The following is a 21,638-nucleotide window of genomic DNA, read 5'->3' as shown; positions in this document are numbered from 1 at the left end:
AGCAACTAGGAGGATGTGAACCTATGACATACAACTATCTACTGGGGCTTTGGGGGGAAAAAACTGAATAAATAAAAAAAATCTTTAGAAATCTTCATTTCTAGGCTGGGCTCTGCCTTGGAATTGCTTTTGAGGTCCCCTTTGAATGTGCTGTCCTGCTTAGTTTTCTCTCAGTAAAGGATAACTAATCCACCACGGTGATGGTAAAATGCCATGTTGAAAAAGTGTTTTATGAGCCAGAGATCAAAACTCCAATGTAGGAACCAGAAATATTTCAATCACTTTAATTAAAAAATTGATTTCAGTGGCATTAATATTAGTGGGGCCCTAAGATGTTCAACTCAAATCCACATTACATAGAAATTCAGAGAGGCTCTTAGGTTTCAGAGTTGGGTGAAAGTGGGGCTTTATGAATCTGCTCTTTGGGAGGCTATTTCTAGTTCATATCAGCTCCAACTTGAGGGTGCCCATGAGGGGAAGCAAGTCGCCTTAAGGATCTTTAAGTCAATCAGTTCAGTATAGGCCTAAAGTTAGGACCTTCTTGAAACAGTCATTCTCAGCTCGCCACACGAACAGACCAACAGCCTGGGCCTTTCTTGCTCCCTCCTATTCCAGAAGTCAGGGGTGAAGTGTGTTTGCCCGTGTTTATGGCCATGTGGCTTGGCATATAGGGTAGTTTTTGGTCCTTGCTCACCTGGCATCCAGCCCAAATGCCGTTACTCTTGGCTTCATCACTGTGCACAAGTTGCTCATAAACCAAATCGAGATGTGAACAGCTGGATTCTTATTTTAGAGGAATCACATGATTCCAGGGGGAAATCAGCTTTCAGGCTTTTGCCTCACATTAGATTTGGTCTGTGGTTTCCCTATTTAGTGCCAGAAAGCTGCATGATTATTAGGGGTTTGAGCCAGATACCCAGATAGACAGGCAGTCACATGCCCACAGTACAGAATGACCTCACTGAGCAACTTGTGTTTCCAGGATGTTGGGAAATTCAGACTTGCTGAAGTACCTCGTCCTTGCAATGTGAGGATGTCAGTGATTGATAAGATTCAGCAGTAAATTCTAATCTGAATTTCAAAACACTACGCCAGTTGTTCAAGGGACTTTTTTTGTTTTGTTTTGTTTTTGTGAGGAAGATCAGCCCTGAGCTAACATCCGTGCTAATCCTCCTCTTTTTGCTGAGGAAGACCGGCTCTGAGCTAACATCTATTGCCAGTCCTCCTCTTTTTTGTTTTTTTTTCCTCCAAAGCCCCAGTAGATAGTTGTATGTCATAGCTGCACATCCTTCTAGTTGCTGTATGTGGGACGCGGCCTCAGCATGGCCAGAGAAGCGGTGCGTCGGTGCGCGCCCGGGATCCGAACCCGGGCCACCAGCACCGGAGCGTGCGCACTTAACCGCTAAGCCACGGGGCCAGCCCTCAAGGGGACATTTGAATTACTACTTGCCAAAGATGGAGCAGTCTTCCACACAACTTGATCCTTGAACCAATTCAAGTAGAATAGATTTAGATCCCCTTCTATCTCAAAGAAAATCATCTTGGATGAGCCAACATTTTCAAAGGCACTAAGGCTTTTATTGCCCTTGGTGAATACAACAGGGGGATTCCACAGGCCAGTTTTCATGCCTCCACCTGTGCTCCCCAACTTGCCTTTCTCTGTACCTGGCTGTCATTCCCACTTTATCTTGACTTCTAAGTTCTGGCTTCCAGGTCTGGTGAACAGGATTGAGTCAAGGGCCTAATATTCCAGTCTGAATTTGGCCATGGACAAAGCAATCATCTATATAATTGGAAGACAGTATTAAGCTTTTTTTCTGGGTCACTTAAGGACAGTTCCCATGGGCTCCTAAAAAACAGTTTATTCTGCTGGAGGACTGCGTGCACAGAGCTTAATGAGATATTAACGCAGAGCATAACAGAAACTTAAAAGTCATTCACGGGGTTATTGCATTCTCTTTAGATGTACTTCACTACACAAATACAATATAGACTTGAACATCTGGAATTACTGAAAAAAAATCAGGTGGTAATGATTCACTTTACAAAGACTCACTATTTAATTATGAACTCCCCTAGTGCATTTAATCACTCATTTGTTGAATGAAGTTTGTCTATTTAAAACAGTCTGTCAGCTGGTTTTTTTTAACAGACCAGGATCATGCTCTTTATCTAATTTAATTAATTAATTAATTTATTTGTGAGGAAGATCAGGCCTGAGCTAACATCTGTTGCCAATCTTTCTCTTTTTGCTGAGGAAGATTGGCCCTGGGCTAACATCCGTGCCCATCTTCCTCCACTTTATATGTGGGAGGCCACAGCATAGCTTGCCAAGTGGCATGTCTGTCCGCACCCAGGATCCAAACCTTCGAACCCCGGGCTGCCAAAGCGGAGCGTGCGAATTTAACCGCTACACCACCAGGCTGGCCGCGATCGTGCTCTTAAGATAGAGATGGAAACTCAAGGTTTCCATTCTATTAAAAGTGTAGAATTCAGAAACATTCAACCATTGTCACCGTCTCATTCCAGTTCCCTTTTTCCTTTCACAGAAGAAAAGTTAGGTACTCAAATGAAAGGGCTCCTGGGGGAAGAATTGGGCTCTTTCTCATTAGCTAGACATCATAGTCTAACAATAGCTTCCTCTTCCCCCTTGCGCTCTACTGACTTTCCAATAAGAACATCAGTAAGCTTGCGGGGAGGGCAGAAGGAGTAAAGGGGCACATATGTATGGTGACAGATGGAAACTAGACTTTTGGTGGTCAACACAAGGCAGTCTATACAGAAGCCGAAATGATGATGATGTACATCCGAAATTTACAAAATGTTATAGACCAATGTGACCTCAATAAAATGATTAAAGATAAACAAAAAGAACAAAAGAACATCAGTAAGCTAAAGTGGCTCCATAATTCTCAAATGAGTATTTTTAGAACTGTCCATTTATAAGAGGTACTCTCTTGAAATTCAGAATTTTTATCTACTTGGGAACTGAGTCAGCATTGCCTTGCCTTCTTCATTCATTTCTCCTCGTGGTTTTTTTTTCTTCAGCCTGTCTGACATAGACGATCGCTTAAGATGCAAGGTTGTCAAGGCATTTGTTTTTGGGTGGAGGTTTGAGGGTGAAGGGAGGGTGTGTACACTCAGTAGCCTGAGGCCCCTCCTGACGAGTCTGGAGCAGAGCAGTCAATCCCAAACTTGGGGCTTGAATTCCAGCTCTGGCAATTACTAGCCATGTGACCTTGGGCAGTGGCCTTGAGCCTGTTTGCTCCTTTGGAAAATGAGGATACTATGTAACAGACACATCACAGAGTTACAGAGAAGACTGAAATAATATATGTAAAACATTCAAAACAGTGCCAGGAACATGATGAGTATTCATAAATTGCGGCTATTACTGTTGTTGTTATTGTCTGGGAAGACAACATTGTTACTGAGGTCAGGTCATGCTCTTGACAAATGTCACTTGCTTTATTCTCCAGCTCTTAGGCTTCTCTCTAGCTAAAAGGTGTAGCTGTTCCATTTCTATGCCTATTGTCCAGTTAGCTTATCTGAGGTGAAACTAGGTATGTATGTGTACATGAAAGTAATAATTTCTAATATGGACAACAATTTTAAATTTAATTTCAGGAATTCTATAAAAAAAGAAAAAAGACAACCACCTTCATGCTCAGACTAATTTACACTGGAAAGATTCCAGGCTGGGGCCGGCCACGTGGCTTAGCGGTTAAGTGCGCACGCTCCACTACTGGCGGCCCGGGTTCGGATCCCAGGCGCGCACCGACGCACCGCTTCTCCGGCCATGCTGAGGCCGCGTCCCACATACAGCAATTAGAAGGATGTACAACTGTGACAAACAACTACCTACTGGGGCTTTGGGGAGAAGAAGGGAAAAAAAGGAGGAGGATTGGCAATAGATGTTAGCTCAGGGCTGATCTTCCTCACAAAAAAAAAAAAGAAAGATTCCAGGCTAAGTCATAAGTTATTACTGAATGTTAACATTTTTATAACTCTAAACCTAATTTCCTTAATATGATCCTAGATAATGTTTAATTTGGATAAAGTACACATCATTTTGGATGAGATGGTGTTAAATGGCTGCATTGTGGAAACGAATCGGGCAAGAATTCTTGCCCCTCTACTAATTCTTGATAAGATGTCAGAAAGCTGAATAGTGCAAGGCTCTGCCAGACAACATCAACTTACAGGAAATGAAAACACCACGGAATACCTCTCAACATCTGCAGCCCAAAAGAATCTGGAAGACCACACATTGCAAAAGACATTTTAAATAGGTGTTTTCCCCAGTTCCTAAATGGAAAACAAATCTGTATTTTAAAATATGATACACAAAGAAAAATTTTATCTAAGAGGCAAGTTTTATTTTCTAACCATAATCATTTTTTCCCATTTTGAGTACGGAGGAAACTTTTTTGGTCTCTGCTTCCCTTTGCAAATTAAATTTAGGAAGAGCAGCATGGGTTGGGAAGGAACTGTGGGAGCTATCAGTCAATAAAACTTTAAAATTCAGTTAAACACACATAGCACTTTGAGTAATATTGTTTTCTGAATGTCATCTTTTTCCTTAAAAAGTCAAAACTTTGCTATACTGTATACCTAATGAAAACTACAGAATTAAATTTTATTTGCCAGTTTCTAAAAGCCTGATATCTATTTTACAGGCACTTGGGCAATTACAATGCCATCATGAAATTATCTCTATAGAGAATGTTGCTACCGAATAATGAATGGTTAAACGTTAATAGAGAGCCCTTACAACTATCTGTTATGCCATATCATAAAGGGTTTGTCTTACTTTGTAAATGAAATTTACTTCAGTTCAAAGTTAAAAAATAGAATGCAAGAGAATATCCGTTTACGTAGGCATGAAATGCATCCTTCTCCACATACCCTCTTATTCCTTCAGCCCCGTCTCCTGGAATGTCTTGAAGCAAAGACAACTGCTAAGTCACTATAGAAGAGCAATGCCCTGATCCTCCCAAACCTTTCTATATGCTTTTGCTGCTCGTCAATGGTAGAGCATACAGAACTGTCTTAAGTAAAAGCGTGTTTATGTGCATGTAGGGGTAGGAGGGCAGGTGCAATAGAGGAAACAGAAATACAATCTTGGTTCATTAAGATATTGTGCCATCCTATAGAATTCCAAGAGTTCTTTCATCTACAACAAACACTCTATCCTCCAAAAGAGAATGTAAATGGACATTCTAGGCACTGATAATTCCTTCAGTACTGTTTGATTTTTTTCTCTCGTGTGTGGAGGGAGAGATTTTGTTTAAATTCTTTACTTCATTTGTTTCTAAAATCTACTCACATATTTCAAAGTTTGCATCTATAAAGACAACTAATCAATAACGGACTCAAAAAGCAAACCTGAGTTGTTTTGGACTCATTCAGGAAGGCAGAGGAGAGGCGTCTGACCTGCTGGAACAGTGAGTGGTATGTGTGTATAGATCCCTTTGCATTAAGGAGCCCAGGTCTGGGGAAGCCTCATCTTGATCAAAGTGCTTTGGAGGTCTTTCTGAGACATATTAGTTGGGAAACACTGTCCTAGTTGGGAAGCACTTAATCAGTAGCACTTCAGGTAACTGCTGAAACTGGTACACCAGAAGTAACTAGGGAGTGAATAAAATTAATTTTGGGGTCACACCAAAATAGCACTTGAACAACATCTTGGCACAGATTTCAGTACCTTGAGAGAATAACAATTAAAAAATACGAGGTAAGATAACACAGGAGAAAATACTCCAGAACCCAGTATACGTGGAGACCCTAGCAGACGTCCCTTACACTTGACTCCTGCCAAGTGAACTGTAATGTGACTGTCTGTTCTCGCAGGCTGTGTCATCTCATGTCAGGTTTACTGCTGAACTGAGACTACCAGCTTTGAGTGATTTTCACTCATGAAATCTGTGTATCAGACTGGTCAGCTTTACCTTGTTCTTGGACTTTTCTTTCTGCAGGAAGACTCCTGACATTTCAAACAGTTACTGATTTTATAAGACTCATCAGTTTTACCTGCTGTAGCAATGTGCTAGACCAGATTCAGCAAACTGTTTCTGTCAAGGGCCAGAACAGTAAATATTTTAGGCTTTGTGGACCGTATGGTCTGTGCTGTAACTACTCAGTTCTGCCACTATAGTGCAAAAACAGCCATTGATAACACAACAAATGAATGAGCATGGCTGTATTCTTTTTTTTTTTAAAGATTTTTATTTATTTTATTTTTTCCCCCCAAAGCCCCAGTGGATAGTTGTATGTCGCAGCTGCACATCCTTCTAGTTGCTGCATGTGGGACTCGGCCTCAGGATGAACGGAGAAGCGGTGCCTCGATGCGCACCCGGGATCCGAACCCGGGCCACCAGCATCGCAGCGCGAGCACTTAACCACCAAGCCACAGGGCCGGCCCACATGGCTGTATTCTAATAAAACTTTATTTATGGACACTGAAATTTGAATTTTCATAAAATTTTCACATCATACAATGTTATTTTGATTTTTTTCAACCACTTAAAAATTTTAAAACCATGCTCAGCTCATGCATGGGCCACAGAAAAACCAGTGGCAGGCTGTATCTTGCTGACCTCTGTCCTAGACTGTTCTTAGTAAAAGCTGGCTCCTGACAGACATTTTAGACAAATAATGGCACTACTATACACATAAGCTGGATTTTGATCTAACACTAGTCGAAGTTTTAGTCTTGCATCCATGACTTTATTGAGACAATCACCACCACTATTTTTTGGATTAAAGCATAGGTCATACATTTAAATATTGCTATTATGTTTTAACTTTTATTCTCACAGAGAACTGTGAAGCTAACAAAAATGCTGCCTCTGATTACATAGTCACAACATTCTCATGCAGAGAATAAAAACAGTACTCAAATGATTGACTGTAGTGGGAGATATCTCTTCTAATGTAGAAAGGAAATGTACCTTTTAAACAGGTAACCAATGGGCAATTCCAAACAATGCTTTTCACTCCTAAGAAAGCCATTTGGCTAACTCAGGCCTAGTGACATTTCTTTCCCCTAAAGGCACAGATGTGATAAATCACAGGAATTTGGAAAATAAAAATAGAGGCCCTTCTTCAAAACGAGGAAATAGCAATATCCTGGTGGTTTCTTTTCATACTAACACAACATTCAAAAATCATTCTTAGATCTTAGACTGACTTACACATCCCTGCAGATACAATGGTAAGTAGCGGATCTGGTGTGTAAAAAGTTAACACAAATAACCTGGCCATTTTTAGCTAAAGAATACTTTAAGACAGAACACAACAGTTGAATCACAAGCATGTGAACGTATATTTCTTCTAGATTTCCAATTTCGGTAAGTGTATTTACTATAGAAAACTACAATTCTTTGTGTAGTATTTTCAAAAAACTAAATCTCAATAGTTCAAAATGAGAAGTGTCTGGTTAAGCTCTTAGATCTGATGGTTGCACTGAAATAGTCACATGACACGCTTTTGTACGCTGCAAACATTTTAATGATTATTGTTGAGCATACATTTTGGAAATTTTTTACTTCAAACTGCAACAAGTTAAATAAATGTTTATAATATACAAAGAAAATACAACCAAAAGTAAAACTTGGTTTAAGTGTGCCTTGCATCTAGACCAGTGTTTTCCCCCCCTTAATATATCTTTATTTTTGAGCTGCACAAACACACTTAAGAATTTGATCTTTATATAGTATGACATTTAGGAAATAAAAATATACTCCCACCTCAAAGAAATAAAATGGTTGTGCATGATTATATGCCAAACAAAAGAGAGAACGCTAGAATACACTGATAGTGCAGGCATCAGTAAAAAGGAAAAGAAAAAGCTTGAGATGCTCATTAACTCTATGTTTTAAGGAAGCAGGATTTTTGACCAAGTAGCTTAAAAGCCAGCAAAACAGGGATCAGTGATGGCAACTGTAGTGTATGAAGTATGAAATGACAAACTTTACACAAATACACTGTTAGAAATTTACCAGTGAACACTGAAGATCTGAGAAGCTGCTCTTTGGAACAGTCAAGTAGGACCACCTTATTCCAGTCACATAAGCCCTTGTAGCAACACACAGTGTTCTGTGCTATATACTTGCTGGCTGGGTAGTTAAAGGGTTTGTTTTGTCATTAGCAGCTAACGAACTTATTCCACATGTTCTTAAAGCCTTAATGGTGGAAAAAAAGGCAAGTGTCATTAGCGTGGAGGATCATATACTTCTCTGCACACAAACACAAGAGGTTTCACTAGTATTTTAAAAGTCTCTATGATGTCTCCCATTGCACTTCAAAGCTCAATTGAGATGAAAGCCTTTCTCCATTGTAGCAGCTAGCAGGCGCTCTCTCATGATCTCCTCTGAAGAATATTCTGGCAACTTGAGATAATGCACACATGTATTCACTGATGGATAGCTTGCATCGGTAGCATCAACCTACAGAAAGAAAAGTGAAAGTAACAGAAGACCATGACTTTAAATATTTCTTTCAGTCCTTAAGTAACTGAATTCCATTTGGATTCCCCATTAGCTAGAGTTTGTACCTTGCGTACAACCGTGAGCCTGGGGTGCAGGTTAGCCAGTCCACCTGGGGGTAGAGTTGAACAACCAGTGGTAAACTGCAAGAATGCTTTCCTTTCGTCTGAAGACATGCCACATAAAACCCTCACGAACCTCAGGAAACCAGGACTAAAAGAAGACAAATATAGTTACATTGATTTGACAGCTGATTTAAATGAAAAACACTACCACTACTTTGTAAGCCAGCAGTAACCCAAAAAACAATACCCACAGGTCAGAACAGCACTGTCTAGAGCCTCTTGGGTAAGTATGAAATGAGCTGATACAAGCTACTTTAAAAACATCTTCAAAGGCTGTCTTGTACTTATAAATGGTAAGAACTGAAACACTGATGGAGCACAGGGATCAAATATGCATCACAGGCAGCAAATCAGAAAAGCTCAAGATGCACTTGCATAATTCATCCAAATACAGATAAATTACCAAAGGGGATCTAAAATACTCCATTTTCGTTAGTGAAATAAACTGCCACTATATGCCACAACGCAGATGAATTTCATAAGCATAATGTTAAACCAAGAGAAGCCAGACCTTAAAAGAATACATATTGCATGATTTCATTTATTAAAGTTCAAAAGCAAGCAAAATTAATCAATAGGAATAGTGACTTAATGAGTAGAAAAGAACATGATGGGGAAGAGGTCTTCTGGACTTGTTTCTTATTCTGGGTACCAATTATACACGTTTGTTCATTTTGTGCAATATGCAATATGTGCACTTCTCTGTTACACTTAATAAAAATTTACTAAAAAAAAAACGCTCTATAAACAATGTTAAGTTTAAAATAATTCATAATACTCTCAATTCATAATGTTCTCATTTATGTTAATTTGTGAACTTTTAAAAAAAAAGTAATACAAGGCCTTGTAGTCTTAAAAAATGTTAGTGGTATAAAAGAAAAAACAGCTGAACTGTTCCGGATTAAAAACATATCACAACTGAATGCAGTTTCCTGATATGAGGGATGTGGGGGTGAAGGGGAGTGCTATTAAGGACATTACTGGAATAATCAATCAAACTGGAATAGGGACTATAGATTATTAGCTAATAGTATGGCATCATGAATCCGCTAGCTAATGTGCATACATGGGAGAATATCCATTTTCTCAGGAAATGTACACTAAACTATTACAGAGTAAAAGGACACGATATATACAACATATTCTCAAATGGTTCAGAAAAAAGAGTGTGTGTGTATAAATAGATAATATAAAGTAAATACAACAAAATGTTAAATATTGGTGAATCTGAGTAAAGGATATACATGGGAATTCTTTCAACTATTCTTCAACTTTTCTATAAGTTTAAAATTATTTATTTGAAATTTATTTGAAATTATTTGAAAATAAAGGTTAATACAAAAGCAATAAAGCCTAAGGGTTTACAATTTACCCAATTTTTAAAATAATGAACAATTAAAACACAGTGAGAAAAGGAATCTTAACATCAGCCAAGACTCAGTTGTCTTTTCATGTAAACTCAGCCTTTTTAATGGATATGCCTCTTGGTAATGGTGAGACTTAACTGCTTTAACACTTACTTTATGAATGTAATTCGCTGAGTCATAGTTCTTTAGAGATCATCCATCATTTGATTTGGGGACATAGACAATTTTGTGAATTTTAGAAAATAACCAACACATACCTGTCACGTGTATAACCCAACTTAGGTTCAGTATAATTGATAATATCCTCTGCTGCCCAGGATGGTGACTGGTTTCCACAAAGAATCATTTGGACTTCTTCATGGCTGAAGGAACTTAATTTCTCCATTGGAAAAACTTTATTAAACCCATCTACATTAGACACACAGCAAAAAAAAAACCACACAACTCAGTTTCTAATCTACAATTTCAAAATACCAAATTTCAAATGAAATACCCAGTATCAACTAAATGGACAGATGAATAAAACATTAATAAATGTTTGAAAAAACAAATATAAATTAAAATAGCTTGAAATAAAAACTGTTTTTAAGTTAAGGATTTTAAGTATAGAAATCCCTGCTTAATATCACAATGAGAACAGAGACAGAATATTCAGTCAATATGGTCAGTAGTCAAATTCTAATATTAATTTCCCAACCAGCACTTTGTGAAATACAAGCCAGCCAAACCTGTGTTCTCATCTTCAAAACTAGTAAGTGATAAACAGTCTAATATATTATGTTTCAATCTTCACCAGAGTAATTTAGGTTCTAACATGGTTTAATTCATCCTGATCATATAATGTGGAAAGAAAGCAACCTTACGTCCACTTACAAATGAAGAAATGGAGGCCAAAAGTTGGTACCCCATTACTCAGGAGGAGCAAGCTGAGGGTATGCTACAGCTAGAGAATGTTCCAACCTGTTCTGGGTACTGTGCAGGACCTAACTATCTGGAAGACAAAAAACTAGAGGGCAAATCTAGAGATTACCAGCAGTAATCTTGATCATAGCAGTGCCTTAATTTCAACTGTCTCGAAGTAAAAGGAAAGGGATTACACTAAAAAGCCTTAACAATTACCTCTGAAGGCTTCCATCTGTTTCTGAATACCCGTATGCATACAGAAGTCAAACATCAAATCCACATATTCCTCTGCATTATCCATTGTTACCATCTGCAAAGGAAATTTTGCCAACATTATTGTTAATAACTAGGAGTAGTTCAATAACACCTGGTACTACTGGCCTCATTAAGAGGATGATTCTGAACTTATAACTATATCAAAAGCAAAATGTTTACCTCATCTTCACCGCTTGGCTTAAGATCCACAGCTGTAAAACCGTATATTCTTGAGGAAGGGCAAAACTGGAAATTTAAACTGGGAGGACAAAAAAGGATTAAATTCACTAACATTCAGCTACCAGTGGTGTTTGATTTTTATAATATCGCTACCAAAACCATGAACGCCCCCTTCTCCAACAAAATCAGTTTACCAGCTTAAATGTTAAGTATGAAGCATTTCTAAATGCAAAACTCTGTGCAAAAAAAACTATTAAGCCAACTGTTACCAAACCTGGCTTTGCAAAAATTGCATGAAACCTTTCCATACTTCACTGCCCCCTTACGGCACAAAATTAATGAACTAAAGATTTTTGCAACGAATTACGGCAGCAGCATGTTTACAAGATTTATTTATTTATTTATTTTGGTGAGGAAGATTAACCCTGAGCTAACATCTGTTGCCAATCGTCTTCTTTTTGCTGAGGAAGACTGGCCCTGGGCTAACATCTGTGCCCATCTTCTTCTACTTTATATGTGGGACACCTGCCACAGCATGGCTTGATAAGTGGTACGTAGGTCCACACCTGGGATCCAAACCCGCGAACCCCAGGCCACTGAAGTGGAGCACACGAGCTTAACCACTACACCACCGGGCCAGCCCCTACAAGATTTTTTTTTTTCAAGAAGGAACTATTGCTTCACTAAAGTTATTCATGCTGTGCCACCACCCTGCCCCAAATTAAACTTTGAATATAAGGGAGGGAGAGAGGGAGGGAGGGAAAGTAAGCCTTGCAGTCAACCCAAAATCACAGTGAAATGTACCAAGGGTATAATAATTACATGTATATAAACTTATAGAATTTTATCAAAAGATCTGCAGCATCTGAGTTAGTTAATGCAGTCATTGGGGTAAGGCTTACATACAAAGCAAATTATTTTGAGCTTTGCCAAGTAGACTATATATATATTAATTAGCTAATGCATTTGTCAAAATATTTTCAGCTTTGGACTTTTCTTTTCTTTTTTTTGCTGAGGAAGATTCATCCTGAGCTAACATCTGTTGCCAATCTTCCTCTATTTTGTTTGTGAGCCACCACCACAGCATGGCCACTGACAGATGAGTGGTGTAGGTCGGTGCCCAGGAACCGAACCTGGGCCACTGAAGTGGAGTGCCCCAAACTTAACCACCAGGCCACTGGGGCTGGCCCTGGCTTTGGACTTTGCACACAAGAGATATACATTTATCACATTTGATAAATCAGATAATCTTCCAGAGGTTTGATGATTAATAAACTATATTCTGGTATTCTGAGTGTTATTTTCATAATATTCAGAAATCAAAAGTTCAAATCAATAATCAGTATCTCCTACAGCATATTATTGTTCTTAACAAACTGTTTACTCATATATTGAAAATTAGTGGGGACAAAGAAACAAAAGCTTTAGAACTTATTCATCCATTAGGTTGAAGAATGTATATACAGAGCTTACCCTAAATCCTCTATGCTAAGTGGAGGCCCAGATCCTGATGGGTTCTTCAGCACTAGTTCCTGTAATTTTGTGTTCTTCTCATCTTCAGAAAGACCTTTGTTGCTTAAAATCTGGCGCCTCTTGATAGCAAGGTCTTTAATTTCTTTTAAAAATCTGGCTCTGTGTGGGTTTACTAGTTCAAAGTCTTCCCAAGTTAAAATTCCATTAAACCAAGCTGGGGGTTTTGGTTTAGGGGGATCTAGAATAAACTCTGATTTTGAATCTTCTTCAAAGCTTCCTACTGAGAGTGAATCATGACCTTCTTCTGTAGAAGCTTCAGACTGACTTTCAGTATAGTGGAAGTCTCTATCACCTCGTGATTCATAAATCAGTTTACTCATATTGCTTTTAATATCACCCATACACATAAGTTTAAAGAAAGGTTTAGAAATAGGTAAGTCCACAAGTCTATTGTCTTGAATGCATTTGGCCAAGAAAATTCCAAGGAAATGAAAGAGTTTTGTGATCCTTTCAAGCTCATCACTGTCTTGTGGAAATGGCGCCGTGAACAATCCACATGATCTCTGCACATAGTATCCAGGAGGTTTCAATCCACCTCCAAGATCGACCTACATTTTTAGAGGGAGAAATGCAAATAAAATTAAAAGATCTATTAACATTGAACATCATCCATTTAGCTATCTAAAAATATTTATATACACATTTTATTAAACAGTTTTTGGTGACAAAATTTTACCCTTTAAAAACATTTTAATAATATCAAGATTATTCAATAATAAATTAGAGTCATGAAAGCATAACCCATTTTTAACACTTTCTAAAGCAAAATCACAAATCATATCACAAAATGGGAAATAAATCTTACATGACGGGATTCATCATCTGGAAAGTTATCATCACAAAGCCAAGCTCCCAGGTCAGTTCTCTGGAATTCTGCTGCCACCAGAGCATAAAACTCTAATGTGGGTCCCAAGCCAGTTCCTTCTTCTCCTAAAAATTCAACCTAAAAGGAATAAATAAATTATGAGGAACAAGTGAGCTTAAAAAAATTTTTTTTAATGATCTCATTCTTGCAAAAATTTGTCATATCCAATCCAGGAATATAAATTTTTCATAGCAGCAGTATATTACAAGCAACATGGAAGTTTTATTCTAGTTTTTCTAGAGAGAGGAATGTATTTGTTGTATACTACTACATGTTTAAACACTGTGGTGAGCACTGTTCATCATTAATTGATTTCTTACAACAACCCTACAAAATAGATTATCATCTCCTTTTTACACCAAAGGAAGCCAAATTTCAAATAAAGAGGTTAAACCATTTACTCAAGGAAATGATGGTATACAGATTGGTATGTGTGTCTATGTAACACCAAAACCTAAACTCTTCTACGTATTTCTGACTTTAGGCAATCACTTTAAAGGTTTTTATCCATACTCTACCTGTTCCAAAAATGATTTGAGGCTTTACAAAAACATATAGTGCATGATAAAAAAAAAAAAAATAATTGAGGATTATCTAGGTTAGAGGAATATATGGGTAGGAAGAATAAGATGAAGGCAAAGCAAGTTTAAAGTGAAAGCCATAAGTCTTATATATTTTCTAGAGATAGATCATATTTGTCATGATCAGTCTGTGTCCAAAAGATAAACCAGCTGGTTCACATCTATGAGAGAGGAGATATTTCTTTCATTGTCCCTCATATACAGAATAATATGTATATAGCGTATAATCAACAATGCCCACAATAACATCTCTATAGTAAATATACTGAATTTCATACTGCCATTTGCTATAACATCTCTCAGTACAGACCAATGATATAATACCAAGCACGATTTAAGTGAAACAATACTACAAAACAGTGTGCTCCAAAAATGCAGATATCTAACAGCATAGCTTTAATATAAAGGCAAAACTTAGAGTATCAAAAAGAATCGTTTGTGAGTACTGTTATTCGGTCCAGGCTTTAAGAAATGGGTAGTGTCCTTCAAACAGACCAAGCACTTTCCCATCACAAAAATGCAGATATTCTTTGCTGCTCATTAAGTCACAAGATCCTGACCCTTGAGGAAGTGAGCTGACATCCTCTTATGAAAGATGCTCTGCCAGAGAAGGCCTTTGCATAGAGGGCAGAGAAATCCCTCTTCACTTCTACCTAATGTGGTTTTTATGCAGTAGAATAAACAGATTGGCTGGTTCTCTAATTGTCAGTCCTGCACACAAAAAGAAATTTTATAGGCGGTACCTCAAGAACTGATTTCCGATCTGCGTGTATTTGCATGACATTCTCAGCCCATTCCATCAGCGATTCACCACGTGGAACTTTTACTCTTTCATGCTTGAGACGACCGACTCGAAACTCCCCAGGATCATCTCGCCTTACACTGCTTGTGGCCCTTGTTCTTTCCACAGTGGCTTCTCGTCGGTTCTGTAACCACACTATTGCTCTGAAATAGAAAAAAGTCTATGTAGCTGTAACATACAGCAACATAATTCAAAGAACAACAAAATTCAAGAAATTTTAAGAATTTCTTAAAAAATAGTACTTTATCAGATGATAAAATATAATGTTTTTTATTGCATAAATTACTGTTTCTTCTCATAAGTTAAAATATATAAACCCCTTTTATTATGATCTTCCTTAAAGAAACTGAGAAAGAGCTGAGTCTATATTTTCCCCCTCTTTATTTTAGCAATTAACAGATCAAAATAAAGGTCTGTGGTCTAACTATACAAAACACATAAAAATATAGTCATAATACATAAAAATATAGACAAACATTTCCTAACTATCAGAGTAACTAAAAAATGCTTAAGCTATCTGTTACTGTGACACAAATGGAAAGCCACTATTAAAATGGTATTGTGATTTTAAAACATTTTCTTTTTAACAACACGGTGCTAACCCATCCGAGAGTGGGAGAATCTTGAACTAGGAATAAGGAGGTGAAAGATCTACTCTCGTGTGTGCTACAATTTTTTGGTAATCTCAGGCAAATCAGCTAAGTACTTTGAGAATCAATTTCCTCATCTATAAAATAGAAATCATAACCAATGCCATTTATCGCAGCAGGTCTGGAGTTCCGTGTGTATAAATGCTTTATAAATGGCATAAAATGGTACACCAATGTAACTTATCAGGAAAACAAACAGCTCCATTTTAAATTATAACACTTTTGCATCTACTTTGAAAGTACTACTCAATCATTCAACAAGTATTTATTGAGCATCCAACAAGTATTTATTGAGCATCCACAATGTGATATACACTGCTTTAGGAGCTGCAGCTAGAGCAGTGAACAAAACCGCCAGAAATGCCTGCCCTCATGAAACTTTCATCTAGTGGAAGGAGAGAGAAAAAGAAAGTAGTACGTTAGATGGTAGTAAGAGAAAAATGATGGTTCAAAATGAAGATACGTTTCAATGCTATCAAAGCTATTTGCAAGCATTTAATTTGGTATTCCTGGGAATTTCAGCAACTAATAATTTATGCAAGCTACTTAAGAACTGTACAGTACATGCTAGCTGATGGAAAATAATCCACGAGATTCAATCCATACCACTCCAAAAGAGCAGATGCCCAACTAGAAACAAAAAAATGTTTACATTTTGAAAGTACTTTCCAAGAAAGCAGGACAATATATTTCCTCCATTGGTCTTGATATAAAGTATATTTGTACATTTTGGGCTTATATAACATAAAAACATGTATATATTTATTCTAAAAATAGAAAATGATACACTTCCTACCTTGATGCACCAAATGCTGTACATGTGAAATAAAGCTGTCTAGTTTCAAATGGTATTAGAAAAGGACACTTGCTGGTTAACTGTTCACACCAATCTGGCAGAGCCCCACTTGCCAATGCCAATGGTTCCTGCAAATTAACAAATAACAAATAATTGTCTTAAGGCAATTATTTAAAAAGACAAAAAGGAGTCAATTCTTAAATGTAAATTAAACGAATGCAATGGACCATATGGCCCAAATCATTTAATCAAAGGGAAAGGAGAGATGGTGGAGGGTGGAAAAGGAAGAAGAGGCAATACTTTGAAAGTCCGACAATTACAGATTGAAGAGTTCAATTATCTGATTTTTTTACCTCAATCTGCTGCAAAATTTTTGTTGTGATTTTTTTGCTAGTGAATTCATCTGGTGGAAAAGTAAACTGAGGCTGCTCATCACCTTCTGTAAAATTAATAAAATTAATAAAAATATAAACTGACTTGCTTTTAAAAACGCACAGAAACGAAACAAGGCTTCTTACAGACCTTCTTGGGATATTCTTGAGTAAGGGTCACTTGCAACTATATACAGAATACGCAGAAGCTGAAGGACGTCTTCTACTCCACAAGAATTCTGTCCATTGCCTGCTTTGGCCTGAGGTTGTTCTTTTGTCAAACTGAGGATATCACTACTTTGAAGAGTTGAAATGGCCCCCTGGTTTAACCCAGACTTTGTTCCATGCTCACAAAAATCCTATAGAAACAATTAGCAAAACTGGCCATTAATCACATTTTCAAGAAAAACAATCTATCAATCCTATTAGTATTACTTTGAAAAGGCTGGAACTTTTCAAAGAACTGCCTTCTTTTTAAATAAAAACAGTATCATCCAAGTAGAAAATCAATGCATTCTAAACCATTAAAATGCCCAAATAAAGTATAACCACTATAAGCCACAGTTAAAACTATGTACTTAGATCCAATGCCACAAACCATATTGGAAATTTTAGCATTGGCATTTTAAGAATGTTAATTCAACCTCATTTTTTCAGTTATGTCCCAATGAACCTCTCTTCCTTAAGAATCTTTAAAAGCTGCAAAACAAAGCACAAAGCTATTCCAATCAAAACAGTGTTTTGATGCCAATGTATACCTTATATGCAGCTATGAGCTGGGAACAATTTCTGTTTTTCCTAATACTTTTATTAGTGCCAGTTAATTTCCAGTGGCGCAGGAAAGCGGCGTCTGCATTCTTCTGCAGGTAGGTTATCAAGTCATTCTTTGGTAATTCATCAGTGCCAAGGTACTGTTCCACATGCTCTATAGACCAACAACCCTACAATAGGAAAATCCACATGTCGGCCTTTCCTGATTACAAAGTCTATGCTATTTAACATGCATTACAGGGCCGGCCCCGTGGCTTAGCGGTTAAGTGCGCGCGCTCCGCTGCTGGCGGCCCAGGGTTCGGATCCCGGGCGCGCACCGACGCACCGCTTCTCCGGCCATGCTGAGGCCACGTCCCACATGCAGCAACTAGAAGGTTGTGCAGCTATGACATACAACTATCTGCTGGGGCTTTGGGGGGAAAAATAAATAAATAAAATCTTTAAAAAAAAAAAAATAAAAAAAATAACATGCATTACATAAGGTAGCTTTAAGATCATGCATTTAACCTAATCTAAAGAATTCCATGTTAGTGATTTTTCCTTCAAATGTTCAATTGAAACAGAGTGTTAGCTTTTATTTTTTTTACTAAGTAACCAAGAATAAGATCCATTTTCTAAAACTAACTTACCATTTTTCCATTTTCCTTTTCTTTGTCAGAATCCTTCATTTCTCTGTACATGATTCTAAACATGAAGATATTATTCGAGTTAATTCATAAATCAAATGATTTGTGGTTATTTCCAATAAAGCTTCAATTCTTTAAAAAATATGTGAGTGATACCACTCATTAGCCATATGCTTACAATAAACATTGAACTTGGAGAATTTATAAGAAAAAATATTAATTTCTTAAACAGAGGAAAAAGCAGAAATCATATTCCTGAAAAAGAGTTATGGTTTATAAATTTAGCATTATTGCAAAAAAAACATAACTCAAACCTAGAACTTTTAAAGATATGAAGTAATATGTTGTATCATGTGTTATAAATTTCATATATTGTTGTAAAAATAAAACGAGATGAGGAATGGTTTGCTTCTGTGTCTAGATGGAGAGAAGGATAAGAATAACAAGGACCAGGAGCACTTATGTTCATGTACGGCAGCTGAGATCAAATTTTAAACTCCAACAAAAACTGAATGGAATGCCATGAAATGGCAATGCCCAGATGTTCTGTTCTATCTCAAAAGGACCTAGATTACTTTATTGGACATTATGTAAGATTATCAATGTTGTTAAGAGAACATCAGAAAAATATACTAACAAAAGTAAAGTTACATAAGGATGGTTATGATAATTATTACTTATTAAATATATTATTTAATATTATAAAATAATAATTATTATAGGTAATATTTACTCAGTGCTTTCTATATCCCAGACAGTACTAAAAACACTTTATATTATATATTAATTCATTGATTCCTCACAACCACTCTCATTTTACAGATTAAGAAAGTGAGGCACTAAAATGTTAAATAAATTTGCCCAAGGTCACTGATAATTATTTGTTGAACGAATGAAGGAATGAACAAATAAACAGAGATAGGCTTAACTCACAGACCCCAAAACAAATAAAGAGAAAATATTTAGTACTTCATACACAATCCCAGCCAAAGAGTTCAACAATTATTAAATAAGGAACTAGTCTAGATTATATTTCTAAAGTTCCTTCCAGTTGTAAGTCAGAAATGCTCTTATCTGTTCCTGTAAAATAACAGAACAAGACACAAATCTTTTCTGTTCCTTTAGTCCAAAATATAGAAATACAATGCTTCTTGGCACATATACTATGAAAATATCTACTTAAAACATTAAGTTAAAATCTCTTACGTGTATGTTGGCTCCCAGATACGCCTAAGTTTGTCTGATTTCACATTGCCATTACACGACAATTGAAGCAATTTTTGTACATAGTAAAAGATGGTTGATCTGAAATTAGTGAGTGGTAATTCAACTTCACGAGTAGTTCCAAGACCTGTTACTTTCAAAGTGAGAGCTAAGCGAGGTGATGGAGTACATTCAACTTCTTCCAAGAGCTCTGAATGAGGTGTTCCTAAAAATATGGAAGACGAGAAAAACAATTACACTAAAACAAGCAGTCCAGAAAGAACTCTGCACCAGAAACAAGGCTACATGAAATCTAAACTCTTCTGCCACATATTAGCTAAAGATGTCAGCTACCTAAGATTCTCTGGGCCTCAACATTTTTGTTTTTTTTAAATGAGAGTAATACACCTGGGTTACTTAAAAAGAGAACACCAGAGTAGAACTTATGCATATGATATGGATCTCTCATTTTTATTAGGAAACACATGACAATTGTATGTTTTATCTGTACATACAGTTTATCAAAATGTATGAATATTTCAGAAATATTTTGTTTTTATAAATGAGAAAACTAAAATTATTCATAATTCTACATCCAGAGAAAACCACATACTATGGTCAACCTTTTGCTTACATTGAATGAGTGGGTTGTGAGGTAAACACACACACAAATACAATTAGGTTCATAATGTATTTGGTGGTATACTCTTGTTTTTTTTAGCTCAGGAATCTTTTCCTCATATGATATAGAGTCTTCTAAAGTATTATTTTATTCACTGCATGACATCCATTATACCTTAATTGAACCATATGCCTCTTACAAGACATAATGAAGGTCACTTCCAATTTTTGACAATATAAACAATACTTCTGTAGTCATCATTGTATACAAATCGGGTGCAAAGCTAATATTTCTTTTCTTTTTTTTTTCTTGCTGGGAAAGATTTGCTCTGAGCTCACATCTGTTGCCAATCTTCCTTTTTTTTTTTTTTCTCCCCAAAGTCCCAGTACATAGTTGCATATTTTAGTTCTAAGTTCTTCTACATGAGCCGCCACCACATCGTGGCTACTGACAGACAAGTGGTGTGGTTCCGCACCCAGGACCCAAACTAGGGCCGCCAAGGGGAGTGCACCAAACTTGAACCGCCAGGCCATCAGGGCTGGCTCTAGCTGACATTTATTGAGCCACACATCAAGGACTAGGCTAAGCACTTTATACATTTTACCTCATTTAATGCTTTTAACTCCCTTGTCAAACAGGGACTATTATTTCACCCATGTAAGAGATGAGGAGATTCAGGCTTATACAGATTAGGTGATTTGCCCAGTGTATTAGTTCCTATTGCTGCTGTAACAAATCACCACAAACTGGGTGGTTTAAAACAACACAAATTTATTATCTTACAGTTCTAGAGGTCAGAAGTCTAAAATGGGTGGGTAGCAGGGCTTTGTTCCTTTGGGAGTCATTAGGGAAGAATCTGTTTCCCTGCCTTTTCTAGTATCTAGAGGCTGCCCATATTCCTTGGCTCATGGCCCCCCATCACTCTGATCTTGCTTCCTCTTGTCAAATCTCCCTCCCTGATTCTGACCTTCCTGCTCCCTCTTATGAGGACACTGGTCATTACATTGGGTTCACCTAGACAATGCAGGATAACCCCCATCTCAAGGCCCTTAATTTAATCATATCTGCAAAGTCTCTTTTGTCATGTTAAGGTAACATAGTCACAAATTCTAGAGGTTAGGATCTGCATATTTTTGGGGGAGCCGCTATTGTGCCTAACATAGCCAAAAAAGAGACGGAGTTGCTGCCCAGGGTGACTGACTCCAGAGGCCATAACTGAAACCACTATAAAGCTTTTCAAAGTAAAAGCTGAACAGGAATAATCTTTAGCAATTCTGATCCAGTAGAAAATAGAATAAAAATCATCCACCTTTAAATGAGGTGTTGCTTTAAAAATTACACAAATACAAAACACTGTGTGTTTTTAAAATACTGTAATTTGCTCCCTTAACAAAATACAGATTTTTTCGGGGCCGGCCCAGTGGCACAAGTGGTTAAGTGCACGCACTCTGCTGCGGCAGCCCGGGGTTCACCGGTTCAGATCCCGGGCGTGCACCAAT

At 37.2% G+C, this 21,638-nt stretch overlaps 2 protein-coding genes across 19 annotated transcripts in view; one reads left to right on the top strand and one right to left on the bottom strand.

Moving 5' to 3' along the window:
* Positions 1 to 4,537, top strand: part of AP4S1 (adaptor related protein complex 4 subunit sigma 1) — a 44,736-nt gene extending 40,199 nt beyond the window's left edge. For 4 of the 5 annotated variants that reach the window (XM_087423037.1, XM_014780434.2, XM_087423032.1 and 1 more), the window contains one exon: positions 4,040 to 4,537. In XM_087423037.1, coding sequence (XP_087279163.1) covers positions 4,040 to 4,168 — 129 coding nt within the window. In that variant the 3' untranslated portion in view covers positions 4,169 to 4,537. The other variant, XM_087423044.1, reaches the window with a different exon arrangement.
* Positions 4,538 to 7,489: 2,952 nt separating this feature from the next.
* The window catches only part of HECTD1 (HECT domain E3 ubiquitin protein ligase 1), an 82,525-nt gene continuing 68,376 nt past the window's right edge, over positions 7,490 to 21,638 (bottom strand). For 9 of the 14 annotated variants that reach the window (XM_087422884.1, XM_087422905.1, XM_087422918.1 and 6 more), the window contains 14 exons: positions 19,521 to 19,743; positions 18,318 to 18,372; positions 17,676 to 17,858; positions 17,069 to 17,276; positions 16,900 to 16,985; positions 16,547 to 16,674; positions 15,042 to 15,243; positions 13,658 to 13,795; positions 12,793 to 13,400; positions 11,320 to 11,398; positions 11,101 to 11,194; positions 10,239 to 10,389; positions 8,558 to 8,702; positions 7,490 to 8,450 (listed from right to left, as the gene is read on the bottom strand). In XM_087422884.1, coding sequence (XP_087279010.1) covers positions 8,313 to 8,450; positions 8,558 to 8,702; positions 10,239 to 10,389; positions 11,101 to 11,194; positions 11,320 to 11,398; positions 12,793 to 13,400; positions 13,658 to 13,795; positions 15,042 to 15,243; positions 16,547 to 16,674; positions 16,900 to 16,985; positions 17,069 to 17,276; positions 17,676 to 17,858; positions 18,318 to 18,372; positions 19,521 to 19,743 — 2,438 coding nt within the window. In that variant the 3' untranslated portion in view covers positions 7,490 to 8,312. The remainder of the gene's footprint in view (positions 8,451 to 8,557; positions 8,703 to 10,238; positions 10,390 to 11,100; positions 11,195 to 11,319; positions 11,399 to 12,792; positions 13,401 to 13,657; positions 13,796 to 15,041; positions 15,244 to 16,546; positions 16,675 to 16,899; positions 16,986 to 17,068; positions 17,277 to 17,675; positions 17,859 to 18,317; positions 18,373 to 19,520; positions 19,744 to 21,638) is intronic. The other 5 variants (XM_087422923.1, XM_014780431.2, XM_087422936.1 and 2 more) reach the window with 1 other exon arrangement.

The sequence above is a fragment of the Ceratotherium simum genome, chromosome 3 (genome assembly GCF_057802395.1).
Source record: "Ceratotherium simum simum isolate JZ-2026a chromosome 3, ASM5780239v1, whole genome shotgun sequence".
NCBI lineage: Eukaryota > Metazoa > Chordata > Mammalia > Perissodactyla > Rhinocerotidae > Ceratotherium > Ceratotherium simum.
Note: the sequence above shows the minus strand (reverse complement) of the source record. Positions and strands in the feature narration are given on the sequence as shown.